The 22,155-nt window shown below is 37.1% G+C and overlaps 1 protein-coding gene across 1 annotated transcript in view; it reads right to left on the bottom strand.

Annotated features, from left to right (window-relative positions):
* Positions 1-22,155, bottom strand: part of ANOS1 (anosmin 1) — a 157,234-nt gene that overhangs the window by 34,199 nt on the left and 100,880 nt on the right. The window contains exons 6-8 of the mRNA XM_076357908.1: positions 16,102-16,231; positions 6,280-6,482; positions 3,339-3,486 (exon numbers count right to left, since the gene is read on the bottom strand). Of these exons, the coding sequence (XP_076214023.1) occupies positions 3,339-3,486; positions 6,280-6,482; positions 16,102-16,231 (481 nt within the window). The remainder of the gene's footprint in view (positions 1-3,338; positions 3,487-6,279; positions 6,483-16,101; positions 16,232-22,155) is intronic.

Genomic DNA, 22,155 nt, shown 5'->3' with positions numbered 1-22,155 from the left:
TGGCATGTTGCTTCTGGAACTACTTCCCGAAGGCCATGGAAGTCCCCAGGTAAAGAGGGGGCGTGAATGTCATGTCCTAGATAATATTTCAGGCAATATTTTTTTTCTTTTTCATATTTCTCCATCTGCTTCTGCGTATTCTCAAAAGTACCTCAAGCAGGACTGGCTCTGTACCTAACTAACTTCAGTGAGATTGAGAAGATGAATTTGCATCTCCTACAGGAGTAGGTTTTATTTGCTTTGCTATGTAACTATAATTTAGCCATTTTTTTAAAATGTCCAAAAAGGTCCAAATACACTTCTCAGCAGAGTGCTCTATCCACTAAAATGTGTGATATCAGTGGATTAGGCTCAAAGAATCTTGAATCCTTTACTTCATGGCTTTGACAGAAAGGACGCTAGATTTGTCTATAAACTTATTATTGAAGTACTCTACTGTAAAACAAATGTTTTAGTTCTCGCAGGCACTGATTTGCAGTTAAAAAGCAAATACTGCTCGTTAACTAAATGGATGTTCATAATTTGAACGTAACAGTCAAATACTTGAAGTATATGAGAAAACAAAAATATTGCTCTTAGTATAGTATTACTCTTGTTTAAAAAACAACTATTAATGAACCTTTTAGTCCAAAAAGGTCACCACAGTAAAGTGAAATAAAGCACAAGGCATTAGAAAGTCTATACTAATTAGACATTAGTAGATAGCAGACTTTCACAGAAACTACTGACAGACTGTTTTCTGAAGTAAAGCAATCAAGGAGAGGGCAGATTATCCAAGCAAAATTGTGGAAGGAATTTAAATCTAGCTGTGATGATGACAGGAAAGAGGTGCCACTGGAGAGGACAGAAAATGATGAAACCACCAAAGTCACATGTGAGGTATAGGGTAAATGAACGCCATTTGGTAGAGGATTTGTAAGTAATAAATGTGCATCAGATCCTGAAAAACACCATGTTTTGGAGAGGGAAAAGTGAAACAAAAATCTCCATCCCCCAAAACAAACCCATTGGTCATATAGGCCATGAGAGACAGACCATTAGTGAGACCATGGAGAGTTGATACAGCACTACCAGCGAAAGGGTTTCTCACAGTAAGTATAGAATGGTACCAAAACCAACACAGTCCAATCTCAATTACTCAGCTTCAGTTTAGAGGGCTTTTGTTATACAGAAAGTCTTTATTTACTATCATATTTAAAGACTATGATGATCTGCCCTAATGTCAGGACTAGCAATAAAGCCTGACAAACATCAGTTGATTAATTATCCCTGCTCCAAAGAGGGGAAATTTTATAAAGCTATTCTCATAGTAAAATGAAAGAAAGAAATTCAACAGCTTGCCCAATGTCACTATAGCTAGGTGTGTATAATGGCACCTAGAATTTCGTCCCAGTTACCAGGACATAGCTCGGCCTCAGACTCAGGTGAAATCCAGGCACCAGCCTTTTCCTGTGACCTGATGTAAAGTAAACTCAGTTACATGTTCTTTCTCAGAGCTGTGACATAATCTGGTGAAATGCCAGTCAAGATGGTTGGACTGAACACTAAACACCTTGAAGTTTAGCACTGAGATCCAGAACTTCACAGAAACTTCTAATCAGAAGAGACAAGACCGGGGCGGGGAGGGCGGGGGGTGGGGGTGGTGGTATAAAAAAAAAAAAAAGACATTTTTGCTTGTTTATCTAGCAAAATGTGCTTTGTGGGGGAAAAAGAAAGAAAAAAAAAGGAAAAAAAGAAAAAAGAAGCAAAAACAACAAAAAATTCTTAGGAAAATACTCAGCAAAATGAGAACTTCTCTCATAAACACCAATGATATGTTCCTGGTTGAGCTCAGTGGCTGAGTGTACTGGAATTAAACACCCAGTTCCCACTGTAGTTTTTCTTCTATTACATCTCTTGTATACATATAGAAAAGAAAGGAAAACTAAATGTGGTAACTCAAAGAAGCTTTTGATATCATGCACAATCCTGCAAACTAGGTTACTTTTCTAGGGGATGACAGAAAGCACAGGTACAATCTAGGAGAGCCAGTATGGAAAGGGCAGAACTCTCATATTCACTTACATTGGGCTTCACTGAGGATTTAACCCAAACTTGCCTTATGTACACGCTGTGGAGATTCAAGCTCCTATACTGGTATGGATTTCGAGCAAAGACTCAGTGTATTGAAGAGATGAAAACTTGGCCCTCTGCTGTCTTTTAAGATGGACCAAAAGGTAGTAAAAATGAGCTTAGTATGGGAAAAAGAAGCATCTTTAGGTTTATTTTATCTTCTTGGTACCTTAAAATGGGAAGTAACTGTAGATATGAAGGTCTGTCATAGCTAACAACTACTTTAAAATATTTTATGTATATCCAAACTGAATATGCTTGCAGAAGGGTCCAGCAACAACAGCAATTGATTAGTTAGGGTGAGAGTAATTACAGTTATGTTATGAAAATGACAACAAGTAAAGTTTAAACTTTGAGTGTACTTTAAAAAAAAGAATGTAAGTGGATGGAAAATGAAATGGAGTCAGGACAGGATATTTAAAATTATATTCTTTAACATCTTATTATCAGAATTTTGCTGTATTGGTTAATCAGAGACACATCAGCAGTTGGGGCAGTAACTTGGTATTATATTGTAATTATACAAATAGCATTTAACTAAGACTAAGAATCATGGTTTACTTTCAGATACAGATATGCTTTTCAATTATATTACTTAGCAGGTTTTAAAGAAGATCTTAACAAGAAATAACCTGTCATCTAAAGATCTTAAGATTCTAATTTGAATGTGGGCCTTACGTGTGCAATAATTTATTGAGAATTCATTGCTTGTCAGGCATGGAATATTTTAGATTCCCTAATAGAAGAGTTTATGTTTTATATCAGTTCATAGTAGATACATATTTGTGTGGTCCAAGAATCTGAATTAACGGGCTACTCAAAATAGTCAGGATTTTGAAAAGCATTGCAAGCTAAAACTGCCCAGCTAAGACAAAGACAGAAATGGTTTTATTCCAGCCACTGACAAATATGGTAAGTATGTATATCTGGATTGCATTTAAAAAATATTAACACCACGGTCATGCAAATGCTTCCATTTTCATTGCATTTGTTTATTTCAGGTGAGTAGGATCTAAGATAAAGAATTAGGCAAAAACTGTCACCAATTTTTAGATAAGAAATTTAACATTAAAAGGTTACTCAACTTCACTGAGTCAGGATCACTATGATATGAAACAGACAACTTTAAGAATTTTTTTTAAATTATTTTTAATCATTATATAAAACATTCAAATTCCACATAAAGAAGAGATAAAGCATTCAGGTGTTTTTATACAATTACTCACTATTATTCCTGGTGTCCTGAGTCGTGCTAAAATGGAGAGAAACCTTAGCACTTTTTAGGCGTATCTGACCCCAACGTGTTACTGCCTGCAGTTCTACATTGTAGTTGCTGTTGGGTTGGAGTCCCTCCAGGACCACATAATTTTGGGCCTATAATAGAGGAGAATAAATATACAACGTAGTTACAGTATTACTGAAACACAGGCCCTTATTAAATGCAGGCCTGTTATCTTAGGCACACTACTCTCTTGAAATTATAAAAGAAAACTCCTGTATAAATTTCAACAGAGCAAAATTTCCTTTCTTTAAAAAATACATTTTATTGGACTTTGTTTTTCTGTGTCATTTTTAAAGTACTAATGTTCTTGATGTTTACATAATTTTGGCAATTATTTGGCAAATACAGACACCTATTGTTTAGGTCAAAACTAAAGGGTTTGTTTTACATATAACAAGTTTTTTTCTTATGCCAAAATTATTTTAGCCAAAGAAATTTAAATGTTTTATTCCCCAATTTCTGTGTTAGCAAAGCAATTGAAAACTTTTTCTAGAGAAAGTCAGTCTGAAGACAGCTAAAATCCTACGTTCAGTATATTTGTCAATATTTTCTATTTGTTTCAACTGTTGAAAACAAAAATGACCCCCTCCCCCAAAAACCCATAACCAAAAATACCCCTTCATTGGTTAGAACACTTTTCCACTATAGAATGGAAAACAGAAAAGAAAAAATACAGTTTCCATTGTCATGGAAGTGTCTTAAATGGGGAAACACCAGAGTAGGGTTATCGTTCTCTGGTCAATAATCCATATATTAAGGTAAATCCCATGATATTACAAAGAAGAGCCAAGGTTTCTCAGTATTCTTACATTTCTAATTTTTTTTAATGTATTTATAAAAATGCCTTTCTAGACCATATCTCAGACAGAAGACATTACTCCATGTTTCCATTAGAATACTTTGTGCCTCTGAAGCTTGACAGTCAATCCAGAGTGAAAAAGATAGCCACGTACTGGCATATTTAACACTTCAGGGATTGTCAAAAGCATTTCACGTCAATTACCTTTACTTGTTTTGTGTTGAGATAATTATAACATTGACTATAATGCTCAATTTTTTTGTGTTAATACTGTAGTCAAATTATTTGAAGGTCTACCTGGAATGATTTCATATGGAAATAATTATAAAATTATTTGGACTAGACTACATCTAAAGGTAAAAACTGGTTAAAAAAATCTTCAATGATCTTTAAAAAAGAAGATTTTTACACCTTTTATTTTTTTTTAAGTTTTCTGCCATTTCAATTTTTAGACAGAAGAGTTGCTATAATATTCAAAGGACCATTGATTAGCAACAGCTTCAAGAGTGCCCTGTGGGGGAAGTCTGAATCACACTGTCATTGCCGTACACTTTCATGACTTGCTGCAGAAGAAAAAGTCCAATGAGACAGGAGTAATATGAAAGATATTCTAAGAGCCTGCCTTTTCTCTAAAATATGCCTTGGCTCTTCTGGATTTCCCTATGTTCAAGGTCAGAACTTGGTCTCAATTACTGTAATGTTGTATATTGGATCTGTTTTAACATATTATATGTAGGATGTACCCACCATGCAAAGTGCCAATGCAACATTAAGAACCCAGCTCAATTTTAAAATTCTCTGGGTTTTGTGATTTAAGGACTAGCTTGTGGAGAGAAAGCTGCTCTGTGTCTTTAGGCTGTAGCCACTGCCATGAAGATCTCTAGCCAATGGCAGCTTTCCTGAGAAACACAAACTGTTGTACCTAGCACAGTCCAACCCTACTCCTATCTCGCCAAAGTGATTTTTTAAAAGTGCAAGAAAGAACTAATTTTCTATGCATATTTGCTTTTTTTTTTTTTTTTTAAAGTATTTAACTGAAGTAGAAACAAAGGACCAAGTTATCTCAGCCCCTGAAATTACTCCATATTGTCTACGTTTGCAGGGGAATTTCCTTTTCCTGCCTGCCCAGCACAGAGCTGGTGGTAGTGGCTCTGCAGCCTCCGGACCCTGATCACCCACCAGTTCCCATGAGAAGGCATGGGTCCAGCATGCTCCCACAGTGGCATCTCTGCTGTGTCCAATCTGCTGTAGATGAACTCAGCACACAGCCTTCATTGCCTTTATTTCTCTCAGGGTTTGGTGACTGAGGGACAGAGAGGGAGCTATAACCCTCCGGCTGTCATTCACCACAGTGCAAGTGGGCAGCCAGAGCCAAAACACTGTTAACATAGACATGGGACCAAATTCTCACAATGCATTTATTAAGAGCACTGAGGATTAAGTTCAGCCTGTTATCTGTAATCGATTTCTATTTCTATTGACTACTTTAAAATAATATGCAATATGCTTAAGGATATCACAACAGATAGTTTTCCAGTAAAGCAATATTTGATACGTCATTCAAGAAACTCGTAGGAACTTGCTGCTATGGAAATATGTCAGATCTTTGGTACAGCAGCTTATTTAAAGAGTTTTGGGGTTGTTTTTTTCCTTGGACCTATACTGACTATGTAATAGTTATTCTATATGATAGTGTCAAAAGTTTTATTTGCATAGTGAAAGAACAATGTGACAGATAACGTTAGGCTTTTTAAATAAAACAAGCACTGTATCTTTAAGAAGCACTAATAAAATAAGCCTGAATTTAGAGGACAAACAGCATTTAACTTTCTGTTCACCTCTCCCACAAAAATCTTATAGTATTTACCTGCATTTTAAGGCAGAAGTCTACTTCTCTCCCTGAGCTCAGTGAAAGATAGAGATTGAGAGATCAAAATTGTCTATGGTGTTGGTGATATTAAAATTTAAGACCACTACTTTACCAGCTGCTGAAATCATTGCAGTTTATCACATATTTTATACTTACACTCTATTTTGTGCCAGAAATAAGCCATATTTCCATCTCATTTATTATTTTCTTTCTTACCCCATCGGTAATCTTCCTTCTCTTTTTTTTAGCTGGGATTACATATTTGCTATATGTCCAGCTCCAGAAGACTTTGTAGTGGTGCACTGGGATATCAGGCTCTTCTGGAAGATCCCAAGTAATCATTACATTTACACTCCCATCATTGTTTGCACTGATATTGGCAATTCTGATATTAGATGGAGCTGGCGGAGCAGACGGATCTGGAATTTAAAACAAACAAAAATATTCTAAAGTAAAGATTATCTTCAATAAGGTAAAGATCATCTTCATCTTATGTATTTACCAGGCATATATGAGCTGGATTAAACACTCTCAATACACTGAAGAAAATTCAGGCAAAAATTTCCCATAAGTGATATGGCTTCTTGTAAATTCTAGAAATTCAAGCGCTACTGAAATAAAAATTATGGGTTAGCATCTAGTTTTGTCATTATTCCGTGTTGTTGATAGTTCACAAATATTATGAAGCTTTATCAAAATGTACTAGACTATCAGTTTTACCTCTGTCATTCACTACTTTAAATACATAGTGAGTGTAAAACTTTCATGTTCTACAAGTGGCCTTGTATAGTCATCACAGCATTGTATGGTGGAAACACTGAATATTTTTTTGGTGTTGCCAGACAATTCTCAGATGATAAAATTATGTTTCTACTTGTTGAATCTTTCTTCAAAATTCTAGTATTGATATCTACCACCATAGGACATAAACGCTTCCTGAGAATAAATATAATTAAGATGTAATGATATATTATGAAGTTATAGAAGTCTATAGGGTTTTTTTTAGAACAACAAAAAGCAATGAGCTACCCCTGTGATTTATTTCCCTATTCTGGTTTAATTTCTCGTCAATATCAACTGAGATTTTATTCCTTTAGTTGTCTTTGTTCTGACCCTAGAGTCAAGAAGGACACCTGACAGTCAGAGGTTCCAATATTGAACCTTTCCCAGTATTGAATGTTAGGTCCTTCTTGTGGACCTACTATATAATATCCTGCCCCTGAGTAATGTGAATCAATGGAAATTTTGCAACTGAGCTTCTGAAAGTCTAATTTGCTATTTACTAACTCCTACTTTTTTTTAAATGCCCATGGTAGCCAAACATTGGTGACAAAATAAAAGGAAACTGCAAAATCAAAATTTAAGTAAAAGTAGACAGTGTGACTCAAAAAAAATTAAAAGTATATCAGGCAGAATAAAGGAAATTCATAGTAATTAAGGCATGTTATGAACCTGTAGCCAAGAAAAAACTTTAGAAAAAAACTTTTTCATATAACTTTTTAGCCAAATGAGCCATCACTTATTTGCCAGAAATAAAACTGGAGGTGGGCAGAGGGGACACCAGGCATTCATTTACTGCATGGTTCACCTACACCTTTTTATAATGGTAAATGAGCTGTTAAATAAACTTTCCAGGCATACTAAGTTCATCAGATAATCCTTATGGCAAACGGTCTCAGTGAAAAATTCCATCATTTAGGTCATGCAAACTGACACATTCAGAATTAATAAAGACAGCATTTCCTTTTTAAAGATCAGCAGATGTGAAATAATGGCTTATTCCTGTTATTTAACAGGACTCTTGGTTAAATAACAATGGATGCTCCTGTTTCCTCGCACATGCCATTTTAGTTAAATAGTAATGGATGCCCCTGTTTCCTCACACATATAATTCAACCTAACTTTTGCCTATAAAAGTTACAAAGCATACTTGAGTTTAAGAATTCTGGAAATTTAACTTAATTTTCAAAATAATGAGAATTCCTCATTTTTTCTCACTCATTTTTTTAATCAGCTTGCAAGCCAGTTCCCTTTTTTTTTTCTTCTGGCTTTGGAGAAGCACTGTTCTTACACTTATTTTCTTACCTGTGAAGTAGCCAACAACTCCATCTTAAAGTATACAAAGCTATTTATATCGGAGGGGATAAATTTAAGAGATTAATTTAGTTAAATGGTTTGTACTGCTCTTTAACACAACTTCTCATTTACTTCTATAGTTTAACAAAATAAGTAGATATAAATTGAAATTTAGGTACAATAAATATAAACAGAATCATGATTCATAAATCCAAAATCCTTCATCTTCACTGACTTAAAATGTTAGGGTATTTTTATGTTATATGACAATGTATTATGGCAATAAAACATTTATAACCTGAAGTGCAACATGATCATATTACTGTAGGTGAATTATTCAGGTTATCTCCCAAAAGTACTATGCATCATGTATTATGTATACATTACATATTGGATAGAATTAAAATGTTTCAGAGAATGTCTTCACAAATGGTCAGATATAAGCAAAAACAATTCTAACCATAAAACATGTTTGTCTTTATTCTGCATCTATAAAAGACTCTGAGAGTCATTAAAAAAAATCTAAAAGTTAAATGAAATAGCTCTTCTGGACAAAGTGTATTACATAATTAAAAATATTTTAAACTTCTATTCACCAATTTTTCACAGGTCTAAAAACAAATGACAAAATTTATGTTCTTCCTTTTCAAATATTTCTGCCCCCATAAGAATGCAAGATAGTGTGTAATTTTCCTTGTATAAAGTTAGTGATTGACCAGAACAGAGCTTTTATCTGTCTCAGACTCACAGGAATTTGGGTTTTTTTAAGGTAACTTCAAACATCCCTGTTTTTCCCAGGAACATAAGCAGAAAAAGAAAACAGTAAGGAAGAACTATGTGCATACTGAAACCAATAGTTCATTTCTTCTGACTTCTATAGCACCAGCATTTCACCCTGTACTTCTTGTAATTGCACAGTTTATTGAAAACTTTATCAGTAGCATTTATTCTGTGTTCACTAGAAACAGTCCAGCCAGCAGAAAAAACGCTGATCCGTATTTAAAAGAAAACCTAGTAGTGTTTCTCCTTTGCTATGGGAGAATGTAAACATTGTATTAAAAATCATTGGGTAACTACAGTTAAGGAAAGAAAGACCATCCTCTTAAAGGGAATAAACACGTGAAATAATACAGCAATAGCAGAAACATTTTCCTGAGTGCCCCCTTTCTTCAAAGTCTCTCTTTTGCAAGCCTCGCAAATGTTGTCCACAAAAATGCCTTTGAACAGGAGGAAGAGTGGTGGTAGTAGCAGCATACAACAGAAAGGAAGGAGATCTACAGTTGACAGATGTGAAAAGGTGAGACATTTGAAAGTGCCACGTTTTCTAGAAGAGCTTTTTTAAAAATAATAGACTTAGCTGGAGAAAATAATAAACTAGAAGGACGTAAGATGTCAAAGATGAACAAAACTTAATTTATTACTGTTTTGCATTTAATCATCTGAAAAAAAACCTGTCTGATTGTAGATACACAACAGTAAAATATTTCCTGGATTTGGGTGTATTACCTGAAATATGAAGCCACTTAGTGAGAATTTTATACCAGCTGAGGATCCATTCCATATTAATTATTTCAATACAACTATATAATTTATTCATCTATTTCTATATATTTCTGTGACACTCATCACTATTGCAACTGACAAAACTATCATTTTGTAAGCCAAAAAAACAAGAATATTGATCTTTTCTTTCATTTGAAAGGATTGAGTTTCACCAGCAAAACAAACAGGTGAGAAGGAATAGCAGCAAGGCAAGATATTGTGATCTCCGGTATTAACAGCGAAAAAACCCGAATGACACAAACCCCACCCTCAAAAACAAAACAAAACAAAACAAAACCCAAAAAAACCCCCAACAACAACAAAAGAAACCAGACCTCTCCAAAGCCCCCTCTGAAAAAAACAAACCCCCCATAAAACCCAAAACCCAAATAACTGTTAAGTATAAGAGCATGCTCCTCCATCATGCATGCCTGCCAGTTACCAGATAACAGATGAGTTGTTTTTTTCTGATTTTTTAAGCCTTCACTACTGCATTATTGAATGGAAAAGTCATGCTGCTACAAGGTGCTCTGTTATGCTTATGTCTATAGAGACATTAAAAGCAGTGTACAACTCATGCTGAAATACTTCAAGGTCTAATAACTGGTACTGGATTATAAAGCTTATATACATGAGGTGTTTGTTAACCTGACAATGAAGCTAAACTGGCATTCTGCTGACTATAATTCTAACAGCCATTCTGCTGTTAGTCTTCATATATCTGTGATCCCTTTGACTGCCCGCATGTATAATTCAGATACACGAACATTAAATGGAATGGAAACTACTGCCAGTTTTTCAAATGTAAAGTTCTGAAATTTTATATACACGAATTTATCTGAGTGTTAAATCAAATTCTTTGGTTTGCAGAAAGAGTGATGCTAGTTGCAGCTTTTCCTTTGCAGTTTATACTACCACTCAAATAAAATAGAAGTCATTATATATATTCTAGGATTTGGCACAGGGAGCTGTCCTCAAATCTGAAAAAGTTCTGGTCTCAGCAGCCTGACAAGTAAATCACTTCTCGCTGCTAGAAATGATAGCTTCATTAGGTCAAGGCTGAAGCTGCTGTTCCAGCACATGGAGTAAGTACTGCATTTGTCTGGATTGTATCTGGCTTGAGTATACCCAAAGGACTTAAATTCTTGTCTTGCTGGCTACTTAGCCATCACAAGCAAAACTCTGTCTCCAGTCCCCAAAAGGGAGGATTCCTTTCTGCAAATAAAAGAAAAAAAGAAAACCCTCACATCATCACCATTTCAAAATGCACATCCTCCCACGCTCATTTTTGTAAACATCGTGATAGACAATTTATATTTTACGAAATTCTTTCAATCAATAGGATCTGGAAGCACTTTGCAACCTTAACAAAACAGTATGGGCAAGCTATACACAAGAATCACATCATACGCTGCTGCAATGCATCCACTTTGGCTTTAAATGTGGCAACTGTAATGAAAACAGTAAATGATTTGGAATATATGTCAGAGAAGAAGATAATAACATTGGAACCAGAATTCTCATTCTGAGCTGTAAAAGTGATAGCAAGTTTGACTCTAATTTAAACCCTTTTTTTTAGAGCTTTTTTTCCCGACTTAAAATGGATCTCCCATTGCTATCTTTTAAACATTAGACCTTCCAACTCTAAAAATCTGCTGAAGCTGCTCTACAGACAAGTTTCCAACCATTAAACAATTCCAAGGCATAAGCGGGGGGACTCGCTTTGCCCAATGGAAATGGCACACATAAACCAGCTGTGCAACAGCATAAAAAAATCATTGGTCCCAAAGGAGCAACAGAAAGAATTTTATTGCCGAGAGTGGGTGTCTGTTCTGGTTTTACTAACACTCGGTAATGTATGCATGAAATCACATCCAGCATGGTACTTATGTGCTGTGAAAACAATGTTGTCTGCTTCCTTTTGCTTGACAATTTATTCTGTATATGCTAGCAACTGCCTTCATGTTGAAGATAAAAACCTTTAGCAGAGGTAGAAGGATCGGACGGTTTGAGCTCATCGTGTTCATCTTATAGCCTCTTTTTGTCTCAGAAAATGGCACAGTACCTAACTACAGACCAGCAAGATAATGTATTATATGGAAATGCCTAACGCTGATCCCTCTAGTTGACTGCAGTCTCTGTTACTAAGAGTTCACTCTCATCATAAATCATAAAAAGCTAGAAAAAAATAGCCTAAAAACTCTTACCCAAATGCAACAAATTAAAAGTTGTATTACTAGTGCCGAGCAGCTTCTGACCAGTTGGGTTAGGCTATCCCGTGCCAGCTTAATGGAAGAAAAGCACAGGAAGCTTTTCATCCAAGGAGACTCATTTACGGATTGCAGGAACAGTTGTTCCCTCCTGCTTCTAGAAAAATGAAGCAGCTTGGAGAGAGCCAGTCAAAATATGAAGAGAAATATATTTGTACCTTTGGGGATCAAAAATGTTCTGCCAGGCATTCTGTTAGCTTTATTTATTGCTGTTATTGCAAATTGTTGCCACTCAGTCGAAGATGAAAAGGAAAGCACATACAATTTAAAAACCTTGAAAAGTGAAGTGGAAACCACTGTCAAAATAGCAGAAAGTTTTGATCAATCTTAGCTGACAGTATCAATCTGAAAATGCATGTGCAGAGTCCTACTTCTACGAAAGAACCCACTCTCCTAGGTGCAGTATTTGCTTCATCTTCTAGCCACTCTGCTCCACACAGATAGACATAGTCTAATATGTGGTCCCTGCAATTTTGGAATCGTATTTTGGCAAAATGAAGCATCACTTCTTTCCCTGTGAAGGGCCATGACAGACAAGCACATGAAAACCCTTCATTTCCTTTATAAAAAAGAAAGAAACAGCATAAGAAAATTCCCTCCGCTTAAGCTCTGAATATTCCATAAATTATCTCAGCTATGTCACTTTGATTATTTATTTACAGATTAATGCCATAAATGAACACATGAGGCAGTGTAAAACAGTTAATAAACCTTCACCTCAAATGTTTACAGTATAAGAGCATCAAAAGCTGCAGTAGATAAAACCTCAAAACACAACTAGATGAAGAATTGTAAGCTGGAATGTTTGATGAAATACTCTTGTTTTCCTGTTTTTGTCTTTTTCATGAATGGGAAATTAAACTAATTTGGATAATAAGGAGCTTTATTTAGTGATAGAAGTTAATGGAAATTACATACCTCCAAAGACTTAACATTATTTTGAATAAAACAAAACCTTACTTTGCTGTGTCTACTTAGAGATCACATTTTTTACATTTGCAAAAAAACACAAAATAGTATAAAAGAGTATTGTGGTAACTAGACAAAATTTTCTCTCCAAATAATTACAGCAGCAATGTTTTTGAATATTCTTTTTAACAGCTTAAAATATTTAGTGACAGAGGCTTTGTGGTGCCATACTCCTCCCTAGATTCAGATTATATATTATGTTTGTCCTTCTTTAAAGAAAAAACAAACCCAAATAATTTGCTATTCTTTATAACTTGTGAGCAATTGGTAAAAGTTCAGCATCTTGTGTGAGAAACTGTCTTAGGAATTGCTGTCATGTTTCCTGATCAAAGGGTTTCTTTTTGAAGAAAACTTCTGTAGGGTCTGATGAAGATAATAATCTTCTCTTGGTCTTGGCACAACAGGGTGAATTGAAACAGTACAAGAACTAATGTGAATTTCTGTCCACACGTCACACAAACGTAGCACAGACAGTCAGCAACGTTCTAAAGGTGATGTGCCAAAGTCCACTTTCCTTTTCCAAACTGGAGGTTAAATGAGCCTGTAGGAGCTCAGCGTGGGCCAGTCAATGCTGGCACTCAAAAAACTAGGCACATCTGAGCAGCAGTTCTTGCCTCTCTGCCAGGCAGGGGCCACCACTTCCCACTGAGCTCCAAAGTAGTAATTAAATGTCTGTATGACACTATAACTGTTACTGCTATGAGCGCCTACTCAGGGACATGGAAGCTAAGAGATACTGATTGAAGCATCCCAGTATCATTCCCGACAGTCACCACCTAGCAGTGTCTTCATCTGTGTCACCTAGCGCTTCTGCACATTTCATCTGGCAAACATGGTATCTTTATAATAACCACGGACAATACCAAAGCCTCTAAAATAGTCAAATGCGCTGCCAGAGTAGGATGATTTTGGCTATGAAGCTGATATAGCTAACTGAACTCCTTGCTGTTTGCCTGGCAATTCACGATTCTCTGCCAAGGGCTAGAGTTTAGTTTTGAAAATTGTTATTTTGAAGGTTGTAGAAGCCTTTTGAACAATGCTGGCTACATACTTTCTGCCATTATCGAGATCCCATTACTTTGGTTTATTAGGTAAGAACATGCAGAGACACTACTGGCTCCTGCTGTCCTTGTCACAAAGTCCTAAAAGTGCTCCCCACCTCTACCAGACAGCCGTGAGCAGCACTCAAGAAGAGCAAGTGCTTCAGAGGTAGCTGCAGAGACCACAGAAAAAGAGGACTCTGGTATCTAACATGTAATCATTTCAAAACCACAAGCTCCTGAAACGCAAATCACTGCCAGCTGGGAGGCTATTCTGAAGAAATATCCCTATGTCCTTACCCTGCTCTTAGGCTGTTCTCCAAAAACCCACTTTTGGCTGGGGTCAGATACTGGGCTAAAGAAACCTTCCGTATGACTTACCACAGATGTTCTTACATTCATTATCAATGTAGGTATTTTGAACAATATACTTCTGTGGCTAGCACACTCAGTAGGAGATGAATTTTTTGGAAAGTAATACAAATCCTGCCTGAAAATGTCACGCTCAAGCCAAAACCTCAGTGATACCATGATATACCTTTATGTAATTGCAATCATACTGGTTCCAAGCAGAATAGTTGGAAAATCTTTTCAAAGTCAGTAAACCAACTGACAACGATCTGAGATTAAAAGAAAGTTGGTGCCTGATTCAGCAACACGGTGCTGTATCTGCTGAAGTGCTGCTCATGAAGAAAAGCAAAGAGAAAGCTACTGCTGCTGCTGAGTCCTTGCAGTAAGCTCAACAGAGCTTGAAGGAACTGCATTTTTGATGTGACTGAAATGATATGCTACTTAAGTATAATAAATTCTTAAAATAATACTTCTCTTACACTTGAAAAGGTTTGTGGTCACAGCAGTAATGGGATAGCTATGCCAGCCAACCTTCCTACCACAAATGTGGTTATAGCACCAAAAAATTATTGAATCTAAGGTATACTTATTCAGTAAGTAGTTAAATCATCCATACCAGCAAAAGCACTTGCATGCCTCTATAACTGCATCTACAATAAGATTTTTTCTAGGACTGACTATGGCCAAACAGCAAGCTAAAAGCTAGCACGGGAGCCCATAGATGGCAACTGCCTGTATTGCAAGATAATTCTATCTGCAGAAAGAGGAGGAAATGCATTCCTCGAAGTATGCGTTATACCAAGGTAAAGATTCTGCCACTACTAAAACAAAGACAAGTCTTTCTATTAGGAACTACCTCTATTAGTAGAGTAAAGAGTGATAGTTCTCATTCTTTGGCACTAAAGTCAACTAGCATGGTCTGGCTATGCCTACATTATCGACTGCCTTTAAGAGAGGGTGACCACATCCACACCATCTGTCTGTCGGAAATAGTTTCTGGCTTGTGCTATCTCCTATACTATGCCTGAGAGTCACCCGGGAAAATTCTGCTTCGCATGGCTCAAAGCACACCAGGAACAATGCCAGCAACTTCACAGGATGGGAGATCCATTTCATCTCCACCATCCCCCAAGTACCACTTACTGGTACAGAAATAATTTTCAAAGTTATTTTATTACCTAAACCCTTGCAAATCCAGAAATGGCAACAAGAATTCCTACAATACTTTGTGGATTGTCCAGCATGCCTTTCTAATGAACAGAAACATGCTACTTAGCATTTATACTTTTTTTATTCTTAAGCCCTTATGATTAGTGCTAGCAAGGGGAAAGTTATATTAAGAGAGCCTGCAGCTCCTCAAAACAATGCTGCTACAATTATTTAGATACAGGCAACAAAATATTTCAATATTCTGCTAAACATATGGCAGCAACATATTTCTCATAAGTAAAAAGAAAAAGAAGAGAAACGTCTCGGAATAACACACTGAAACCCCAGTTCCTTCATGTTTCATGGTCAGGGTCATGTTGTTTGATACCAACCGTGCGGAAAATGTTTAAAAGGAGGTTTATTCATTGAGACCCCTTACTGATAAAAGAATAATGACATCTTTAACCTTTAATTCCTTTGCTGACTTCAAACAAAACTCACACCATTTCTAAAGCCGGTGGCAAAACTACCCAAAAACCCACCTGTTAAAAACCTTCTGCCACAAAAGTAGGCAGGTCAGGTTGCGTTCTACGTGTGAGTGAGCGGAAGGTGAGCACCAGACATAGCGAACAAAAACTAACCTTTCGAGGATCTGAAGTGCTTGCTGGGTGCTGTGAAGCCTCTCGTCCCGTGCACATTCACGGCTGCCACACGGAACTGGTACCACCTGCTCGCTCGGATGTCCGGCAGCCGAACCCGCTCGTCCGTAGTCTGGTGGGGAAAATGTCACACTTACACTTGTTGTCCTGACATGGCTAGCTGTGTTGTCATCTTCCATGCAACACCGGTTAGTCAGACTGAAGGGTAGGGGATACACTTCTTTAATACACACCAGTGTCAGCAGGCTGTGTGCAACCACCTCACCTGACTCCGAGCATCATTCTGCACTGCAAAGCATTTACAGCTGCGAAAAAAATCATATAACCACCCAATTTTACAGTGCATTGCAGGTCTCTTCTGGAAAAAAGTAACCTTTAGAAAACTGGTGAAGTGTTAAATTCACAAAATTAGCTTTCTATTTATCACAAACTTCACCAGTGTATAGGGCCTAGCTGTTCGGGTGTTGACATTTCAGGGAACTCATTGTCCCAGGTCACAGGACTCTTCTCCAATTCTCAATTCTCAGAGAATTAGGAGTCCAAAATGGCTTCAAAAATCCAGCGCTGTGAGAAGCCGCCTTTTCTGGTTCATAGGAAACACGAAACCCCCAGGTAATGAATGTAAGCCTTCTTCAGATCTCTGGCACTTATATCAAAAAGACACTCACAGCCCTAACTCTTCCCTGCAGACCTTTCTCAGGTCATAGGAGATGACCTTTACTCCAACAACACCCACTGAGACTGCTAGTGTCATGAGTTCAATTTCCACCTTCTGTGGGGTGTGCCTTAGCCGCTGAAGTATGGAATAAGCATAGATGCACTCTAAACCCTTTCAGTAGGAGGTGCTTTACGTGCTCTTAGTCTGAGCCCTGCTTTCCTCTATCTTTTTTTTCCCTTTAAAATTTTAAAGAGCTGTCTTCTGCACTGTTTCTTATTTTTCCTAAGGTACAAACACCAGAACTGAACACAGCCTCCTGGTAACCCCTGAATCACTGCTAAGTACAGAAGACGTAGCATTTTTGTAGAACTCATCAGAAACTCATCCACTTGTTGCAGATTTTACCTTTGCAATTACCTCTCAATTATCCAGTTTTCAATTTATTTTAGGATGTCATTTTTATTGCATTTTAATTTAATTCTTTAATCAAAATAACACATGAACCTGAACCAAATGTCCTGTATGTGTCTAAATATACTGTACAATCACTACTGAGTATCATTACTGACCAAACATGCAAGCTCATTAAAAATGTAGTAACATCAATTTATTTTCACAAGCTCTGTTTTCTATAACTTCAAAAATCCACCTTCCTTGTATAGGATTCAGCGTTACCTGCAATGATGCCAAGCACTTCCCAAAAAAGGCACATTTCTGCTTTTTGCTTTTTCCAATCTGCGTAAGAAAGTAGCAGCTGCTGACCTAACTCAGATAGCTGGAACTTGAGGAAGTTGCTTCAGCTCTCCAGCAATGGTATTTTTAGAGCCCTGACCAATAAAATTTGTAGGTGTTATCCTTCACTTAATCTCTTCATCTGGTGACAAGCAAAATTTAGGGAAACAGATATCTCATTTGTGTGTGCACATAAAGGAAAGAGCCTTTCTAAAATGCACTATAGGCTGCTCTCAGACTGGTAAGTGTTGCAGACTTTGAGCCCCTCACCCCCTGCTACTCAAGATACCTTCTCCATTCAGACCGCTGTATTTGTCTTTTTAGCTTAAACTGGGGTAACAGTCCCGATGCTTTCATTGTCTGCCTCATCTTCTTTCCTTTTTTTAGCTTTTATGTTACCTGTAGAGTGAATTATCTCATCCAATGAAGGGGTTCCCCTAGGGAAGAAAGATCCTACCTGAACCAACTTTTACTATTATTTTCATTTTACGGAGCACCCAAATGTGCTAGTTTTTTCCAGCATGCAGGCCCACATACTCAAGAACTTACAGATAAGACACGAAAGTGAACTAGAGTAAAATAAACTATATTAACAGAAAAATACCCCAAGGATATATTCAGGCTAGTGCTGCAACTGAGATCAGGGTCAGGATCAATATCTGATTATAATTAACTAGTTACAACACTGTGGGTTTTTAAGAACAGATTTGCTGAATTTAGTTACACGGCAAGCATAATCTGAATAGACTTGACCCCAAATTCCTCAGCTAAGGAATCTTGTTTGTCATTTGCATCAGCCCAGTTATTCTGCTAGGACTGATTAAAAGAAAGGATTTCAGTTGTGTCAGTCTTCCGTGGCAACCGTGAAACACTGTAAGATCAAATAATCTGTCAATCCATATCACCAAAATTATTTTAATTTATGAACATGCCTTGGGCCTATTACTTTCATCACTCATTTTGTTGGCAAAGCTCCTGTTAAATTCAATGGCATGCAGGAGGTGTAACTCCTGCATTATAAACTACTTGGCCACCTCTAAGCAACCTTTACATAGATTTAATAAATTTCAAGAAAGAGCTAAATAATACTGAGATATCTTATACTACCTTAATGGTAAATTGATTTTTTTTGTTTAATTGCTTCAGTTAGTTCTCACTACTTAAGTATATTTGGAGCTGAGACCATAATATTCAGAGTCCTTTCAATATCTGTCTTATATTAATGTAAGCCCACTAAATGGTATGCTGGTGATATTACAGTCATCAATGGACTGTTTCACTGTGTTCATTCCCTTTCTTTCACACTATCAATCCTGGATTCCTTCCTGTAGTGCAAAGGTTTAGCAGAAATAGGAGAGGACAGCCTTACCCTGCTGAGTTCATAGCTCTACACATGCTTTTGAAACAACGCACAGCGATAAAAGAATTTGAAGTTCAGAGAGTGAAGGGACACCATCCAAGGTATCAGAAGAGCTGAGTTTTTTTCCTCTGATACAGAAGAAACCTGACAGTGCTGCATCCACTACTCTATCAAAGGACAGCAGACCTCCCCTATTTTGAGTGAATGCAATCCCACACAAGGTGGGCACTCTCTAAGAATGCTTACCAAAGCAAGCCCTCCCCTGGGAGATGGAGAAATAAACCTTTACTATACAGGACTGGTGGTTAGCTCCAGCAGGGACTTCTTGCTGTCAAGAGCTGAGAAGCTTTTTGTGATCCTCAGAACCAGAACTTTAGGTGTCTCAGAAACTTCAAGTTTTAAAAAAGATTAGTTGTCCACAGAGTTTAGACAAGGCGAAGCACTAAGGTTTGTCACAATCAAGCTAGCAGTGAATACAGCTCCTTATTTCTTTTAATAAAGGAATAAATTAATAAGTAAACTTCATTATTGTCTGCCCATATGTATACATATATATGTGTGTGTGTGTGTGTATATACACACACACACACACTTGACATCCATTCAACAACACAGACGTGTTCTGTCCGAAAATAATTGACCTGGCATATTTGAACTAACTTCATTAATTAACTTAATATGATTAACTATCTAAGTTTCCAGTGTAAACAGTAATACTCTTCTTTTTAGAAAGCATTAGCACCAAACAGAATTGTAAGTTTGTTCACAAGATATACAGTATTCTCATGGGATAGTGCAGCAGGTCCTGCTCAGCTGCTTAAACCTTAAAAAACAGTAGTGTAAGAAACTTGGCATAACCACTTAGGACACTGTACATCATAGCTAACTAGGCTAACTAGTATCTTAGTTCCCGTAGTTTTTATATTAACCAATGGAAATTAGTCAAATGGTTAGTTATGTCAAGTTTTCCCCAAAATGCGCAGTAAAAAACTAAAGTTAACAAAACCCCTTCTTCCTGAAGTGACAAATAACTCAAATTGTTTTCAATGTGTTTGCTTTCTTTATATACTTGGAGAGTTACATAAATAACGTATTGACAGGTTGAGCCTTCCTTCTTAAAAAGAAAACATCAAAAAAGACCTGATGACATAATACAATACAAAGCAAACTTATTCAAAATTATTTTTTCAATACCAAGTAAAAATTTATGTGAGACATGAGAAATTACTTGCAAATTAGCTCATGTAAAGGCAATCGAAAACAGCTTTTTTTAAAAAAAAAGTAAACACCTTGAAATAAAGTTATTGAAAATTAGAACCCCATTTCTTCTTGGACAGATAATAAAAATAGAATATTGGATGAAGAACTGACAAAATATTATGAAATTTCTTGTAAGGAGATGCAAACATAACTTTGCATAATTACACTACATATGGGCATGGGCATAGGCATAGAGAAATTCAGATCCTCACCCACAGCCTTTTTGATCTTCGACTGCTATTTACGTGCTCTCTAGCTTAAGTCACAGAGTAATGAAAGAGCCAGCATCATCTCCCCTGGACTGAGATGCCCCAGGAGTTCTCAGCTGAATGGCTGAGCTGTTCGCAGCCTTTGCCTGTAATTAAGGTCTCATAGCCCAGTGTTTTGGAATCATACAAGAAAAAATCCCAGTTATACAGGCAAGAAAAGCCTGGAGGCTGTGCACACAGTCACTTTAGTCAAACTGGATATCCATCCTTGTTGCTGATATTGCAAAATAAATTCTATTGCATGCAGCCACACTTAACAAATTTGACTGCCTGGTGGGACGTCTAAAACTACAAAAACCATGGAGGTACATTACTCTGTAGAGACAGAAATTCTGATTACTAGCACCCCTCAAGGGCGTATGTCCCATAAGGCATACGCAGTTCACAAAACCAGTCAGGCATCCGGAAGCTTGTTCTGAGCTGACATCCCCAGTGGGGTCCATCACACAATCAAACACGCGTCTCTTGTGATGCAGAAGGGGACAGCGAAGTTCTCAGAAAGATGTCAGTTGGAGGAGGCTTCTCCTGCCACAGAGATTAACTCAGCCCCTTCTGCCTGTCTGTAACAGACCCCCAGGAAAGGCAACTGTCAAGATTCTTATCACTCTTGCACAGGAACACATTTCTGAAACACTCTCTGCTGTACATCCATTGCAGGAAGGTAAAGGTTCATACATGCTCCACTACTGTGGAGCATATATAGCGCCTGCTTCCAGAAATGTGCATGAGGTCTGTTTCTGAGATGAGAAAAAGCACAGCAGTGTGCTACCTTTGCAGTCTGGATCCACCAGCCAGAAAAGCTGGGCTTCTACAGTCTAGCACATATACATGGCACGATAACAGTGAGGAGTAATTCAGATCTGGCTCATTTTTGCTACATGGTATTTTCCTAGTAGCAAAGGCAGGAGATTGTTTGCTGAATATAGAGAATGCAGATTGAAGACCTGCACCTCAGCTGAGAGATAATAAATAAGTCACTGCAACTTTATCAGGTTTGGAGGTGTGCACGTTGCCTTGGGCTTGCACAAGCAGGGTTCCACGCCAGGCTCTGCTGCAGGTGACTTTTTCTGAGCAAGACTCTTAACATAGTGACAGCCCCCCGTAGCACCACTTTGAAGCTAAGAGCTTCACTTCTGAATGTTCAGTTTCACAAGCTTGACATTATTTTAAGGTAGCTTTTTCCTACACAATCTGAATTGAGAATGAACACAGATTGTCACAGAATTCGAACTCCTTACTCTATTTTGTGGATGGTTCTATTTATTCTCTCTTTCCTTTTTTTCCTAGCTATAATGACATTTTGCAGGTCTTTTCAAAATCAGCATTTTACTTTTCTTGTCAGCAGGGATGAGGGTGAAGCAGTTAAGATAAACGATTGGAACTCTGCCATCCAGGTGGACTGTCAGCATGTTAAAAAACAGATTGAAACTGGGAAGGAACTAAGTGAAAATTTATGCTCTGTTGGCTGCTTCTCATTAAGAAACATTTGCTCATGAATCTTACATTTTCAGCCTGGATTTCACTGAGTGATAAGAGCATGACATCATAGTCTTTTCTGAATTGGGGGGGTAACATCTGAAAAAAACCAACTTTACAAAGAATAAAGGTTTTAGTCTTTTTTTCACTCTTTGTTTTATTTTAAAAAATTAAACAGCCTTTTCACCAATTATATTTCTTATTTTTTGTAAGACCCAAGCCATGCCTTGGAGACTGTGCACTGAGTCCCACTGACCTCAGAAGGACTATGTCTCATACAT

Source organism: Aptenodytes patagonicus, chromosome 1 (genome assembly GCF_965638725.1).
Source record: "Aptenodytes patagonicus chromosome 1, bAptPat1.pri.cur, whole genome shotgun sequence".
NCBI lineage: Eukaryota > Metazoa > Chordata > Aves > Sphenisciformes > Spheniscidae > Aptenodytes > Aptenodytes patagonicus.
This window is presented reverse-complemented; position numbering and strand designations above follow the sequence as displayed.